This window comes from Ochlerotatus camptorhynchus, unplaced genomic scaffold (genome assembly GCF_037179485.1).
Source record: "Ochlerotatus camptorhynchus isolate MF236.1 unplaced genomic scaffold, CSIRO-AGI_Acam_v1.1 ptg000556l, whole genome shotgun sequence".
Classification (NCBI taxonomy): Eukaryota; Metazoa; Arthropoda; class Insecta; order Diptera; family Culicidae; genus Ochlerotatus; species Ochlerotatus camptorhynchus.
The window spans coordinates 910,450-915,132 of record NW_027041039.1 but is presented as its reverse complement, the minus strand read 5'-3'; the positions used below and the strand labels follow the sequence as shown (position 1 = coordinate 915,132).

General features: G+C 37.5%; 1 protein-coding gene across 1 annotated transcript; it reads left to right on the top strand.

The window, feature by feature from the left end:
• Positions 1-219: 219 nt before the first annotated feature.
• LOC135713448 (uncharacterized) lies at positions 220-4,311 on the top strand. The gene is made up of 2 exons (XM_065236563.1): positions 220-542; positions 3,723-4,311. Exons 1-2 carry the CDS (start codon positions 220-222, stop codon positions 4,309-4,311), a joined length of 912 nt encoding a protein of 303 aa, XP_065092635.1.
• Positions 4,312-4,683: the final 372 nt, after the last annotated feature.

Genomic DNA, 4,683 nt, shown 5'->3' with positions numbered 1-4,683 from the left:
GTCAACAGATATAAATTACGCAATCAATGTAGAGGATTTGCAAACACCCGCACGGGAAGCACGTTTATTCGGTTAGTTACCTTGTTTTCGGTCAAACAACGGTAGATAAAATGTTGTTAACGTGTATAAAGACTTTGCGGTGGTCAATCCGTTGCTTCAATTGTCAAAAGGTTTTCATCCAGTAGTATACAGTGAAGAAAAGTTATTTTTTTTTGTAAAATGCGAGTGGGTTTTATAGTGATATGCGGCATATCGCTGCTATCATTAGTCAACGGATACGCTATGAAATGCTCCAAGTGCACAAAGCATGACTGTGTGTGTAGACAGAAAATCCTGAAAGCTACCATTCTGGACCCACCGGACTTCGAAAGTACCAAGCAATGCGAGGAAACAAACCCCACCGATCTGAAGCCAGTTAAAGATTGCTGTTCGTGTGTAGACGTAACGCACGTGCGGCCATGCCCGAGGGATGCAGATGAGCCCAAATTTGCGCCATCAACATCATGCGAGTGCGGCTATGACGAATGCAAAACTCCACCAAAGTAAGCATATGCGCACTCATTTAACGGTTGATTTAATGTTTAACAACTTCACTACCGCCATCTGATGTAAGCTCTACGCTCCACAATGTGGCCAACAGTTTTACGATCAACAAATCAGGGGAAACATTTCAGAAGTGTCTAACTCGAAACGTAAACAATGACTTGAATCGTCGGCTTCATACGAATGACAACACACCCACTCAAACTAACTAAGGCTCTGAACCATTTGGTGGAATATTTTAACTTTAGCTTAAAATTTGACAGATGGAAAGTTATCGATTAACCCTGCTATCCGAGCGTGGTTACTCCTGACAGACAAGAAGTTAAATTTTGACGACCGTGGCTCGAAAACCGGTCGATCGACAGCACGGGGATTTTCGAACATAAGAAATAACTTTCGAAATGTCACTTTTAACCACGAGTTAAATTTAACTCGGCAAATGGTTCACAGCCTACATAGTCTGACAGAGATATGTTTGTCCTATGAGCTGGTGTCGTCAGATCTGACATGTTTCCCCTGAAATATTCTCAATGGTATTTCCACAGATAAACAGACATAACACTCTCAATTTGTTGTTTGAACACGTATTTAACGGTCAATTAAAATATTTCTGAGTTGGTAATAACGCCACCTGTGGCACGCATAGTCAATTCCCTTGCGGTTGACCGTCATCTGTTGAGCGTATTGCCCGTCACAGTATTCTCAACAGATGGTGGTAGTGTTTTTGGGACGATGTTTTACATTGAGAAATATGCAATGTATTATGTCTGTTTGTCTGTGGTATTTCTGTGGTGGCTGTGGCTGTGAATATTTCATAATGCAGCAGATCTCTAGACACATTCTACCGGGATGTATCCACGTTTTTGCCCGATTTTGCGCAGTTTTGTATTGTAATTGAACAAATTAAGAAGAACTCTTGCAGTTTTGAAAAGTGCGATAAATTGTCTATAAGAATTGATCAAGAGTTTTAGATTTGAGTAGCTCAAAATGATTTCGTAAGCGACTATTAAGTGCGACGTTACAAACGAGTTGCACTACTCAACAACTTCTCACCAAACAGTTGGAGCTAACCTAAAACGGGGTAATTTTGATAGTTTTTTTTATAAAGTGTATTATAAATATTGTTTGCACCAATGAATGTTTTTCAATTTTTTGCGTTCAATTGAATGAGTATGTAACACTAGTTTACAAATAAAAGTAAAATAAATGAACTTCAATGATTGACCTATGATCCTTATGTAAAATCGTGCGCTGAATCAAAAAATTTAGTCAAAAAATCTCAGTAGAATAATTTTATAGATACAGCTAAAAAACGATATTTCACTTTAAAAACGTTTTTTTTTCAAACAAATATCTCCGGCTGTAAATAAAGCTATATAAATTATTTTAACGCCAAATTAAAGGTAAGAAAATTTGATTTCAATCAATTAGGCACCATTTTGTTTAATTTGTTTTATTTGTTTTGCATATTATCAAGAAAACTTGGATTTCAGCTAAGTGTTTAACCAAGGTAAATAATTTTGTTTGTAGTGGTTATGCCAACAATACCACTAATCTAACTAAAAAATTATGTCGAGTTGATCAAAAGCAAACTTTCTTACCTTTAATTTGAAGTATAGCATAATTGATATAGCTTCATTATAGCCGGAGATATTTATTTTTTAGTAGTAAATTTTTTTTTTTAGTGGAATTTCATTTTTTTTTGCTGTGTCTAGAAAACTATCCTACTGAGATTTTTTTGGCTACATTTTTTGATTCAGCATACAATTTTACATGGAAGATGACCCCCAGCGTACAAAGCCGAAATATGCTGTAAACTAGTGTATGTAATCAGAAACATCATTTGCAATAAGAAATTAATTTAATTTGTGATGACTATATTGGAAATACATTTAATAAGTGATTCTTTGAGTGCCTTCTCAAACAGGCTAAAACCAACAATATTTATTTTTTCAAATACAGTTATACCTCGATATAACGTAACTGTCGCTGTTGACTTCCATCGTCAATATCTCCCTAATAACAATTGAATCATACAAATTAATATCACCAATAAATGGGGGATTATCTCATCTACCCGATGCTTGTTTGAATGATAATTGGCGGGAAATAGACGATGGAAGTCAAAAGGGACAGTTACGTTATAACGAGGTATACCTCTTTTTGGAAAATATGTAGCACATACTATTTAAAAACTCTATACGATATCAAAGGTAATACCATACCGGAAGCTACAAAATGGGATCAATGATACAATAGACATAATAGAGCAGAAGGTAAATTTAATCATTATATTTTACCATCAAAGTTTAGAGGTTACTTTTCAGTAGCAAAACTCTCAAAAATAGATCAAAACCGTTGTAGCATCATATCTGATGTGCAGGGTTGCTATGACAACGCGGATTTAGCGATTTTTGTAATTTTCACAGATTTGGCGTGGAATTGTTACGGATTTGGTAAAGATTTTTTTTTCCTTCATTTGTTTTCCGTCGATCTTGTTTTACGTGCTGGGCACCAATGCTACAGACGCAAGGAGGCAGCTCCCACAACTGGACCCTACCTATCGACCCACCAGCTCATGAACCGGGGGGGACCAACGGCTTTACTTCCCTTCCGAAGGAAGGCGTGATCAGAGATGTTATGCCTCAGAACATCCCGGCGGCGCCAACTGGGATTGAACCCAGTCCTGCTGGAGTGAGAGGTAATCACGCTTACCACTATACAACCGGCGCCGCTTTTGGTAAGGATTTGTTCTGGCGCACAATTTGGGGATATGGCGCGATTTTGATTTAAAGATCGCACGGAATTGACTTGAATTTTATTTCAAATTTCTCGTAACAACCCTGGATGTGTTTCTATGATATCGCTGTGATTAAAATATCAGACACACGCCATTTTGTTTGAATTTTTCAGGCTTAAGGCTTTCAAAACTTCAACAGAATCTTTATCTAAGATTGTTCCTACATTTTCCTTGTAAAAATTTATTAAATATATAATTCCTATAGTTAAAATTTACCAGATACAACAAATGAGCTAATACCATAACTGGTACCATTGCATATATGGGATGGTGCCATAAATTTCCGCAAGCTGCCTCATGGAATAAGAATCAAATAGGTGTTTCAAAATTGTTTCCGCCTAAGCTAAAGTAATAAGATTATTTTTGTTTAATTTTCCAGAAAATACCCTGCCGATCCGATTAGTCTACATCTAGCCGCCGTTGCAGCCCGAAAGAAGACTATTTCCGAAACAGATTTGCATTTCCACGGACCACCCGTTAAAGCATTACCATGCCCAAAACCAGTTATAACCATTGCGGAGGAATTGCTGCACAAACTTAATCGCCATCCGATCGAACTGCAGCCCGCGAAAAAGAAATATGCTCCTAGGGTAGAATCATCTGAAGAGGAACTATATCAATGCCATCCGGAGAAACAGCACTACTCCGAAATTTGTTACGGCAAGATAGACCATCCGATCCCCACATTCGAGCAAATTAAGCCAGAAGAAGTGCCTTGTCAAACCGCACCGGAGGTCGAAGAATTATCTAGAGAATGTGCTGATACTGAAGAAGACTGCGATACTGAAGAGGAAACTCGAGAGGAGTCCCAAGAGAAAGAAGAGGAAGAAGACTGTTCTAGCCCAGATAATTCCACCGAGGAATCGGATGATTGCGATTCATGTGAAGAGGACGAGTACAGGAAACGATCTATACGCTTACCTGTGAATTCTGCTAAAAGACAAACAAGTTCGAAATGGAAGTTCTAACAGAAGAATTTGCTAAGGTTGGGTACCCTGTACGCAAATGCCTATACCAATACCAATAGCACCTCAATTCCCTGCAGCCATTGTAGTACCATAGTACGATTAATGAGTGTGATTTTAAATTTCAATCTATAAAAAGAACCATGTTCAGGTTGAAGTTTATGCTAAGATAATTTAAACATACAGATGACAGTTTGTTTTACAATTAGTTTATTAATTAAGGCTCAAATGTCTAAACAAGACTCTATGGAGCCGAGTAAGAGCGAATAATTGCATTTAAAGAATAATCATGAGATACATTAATTGTGAGTTCTTCTTACTTTTCCTGGAAGGCGATTTTAGATTTGCTTCTACTTTCTGCCGTGCCCGCAATTG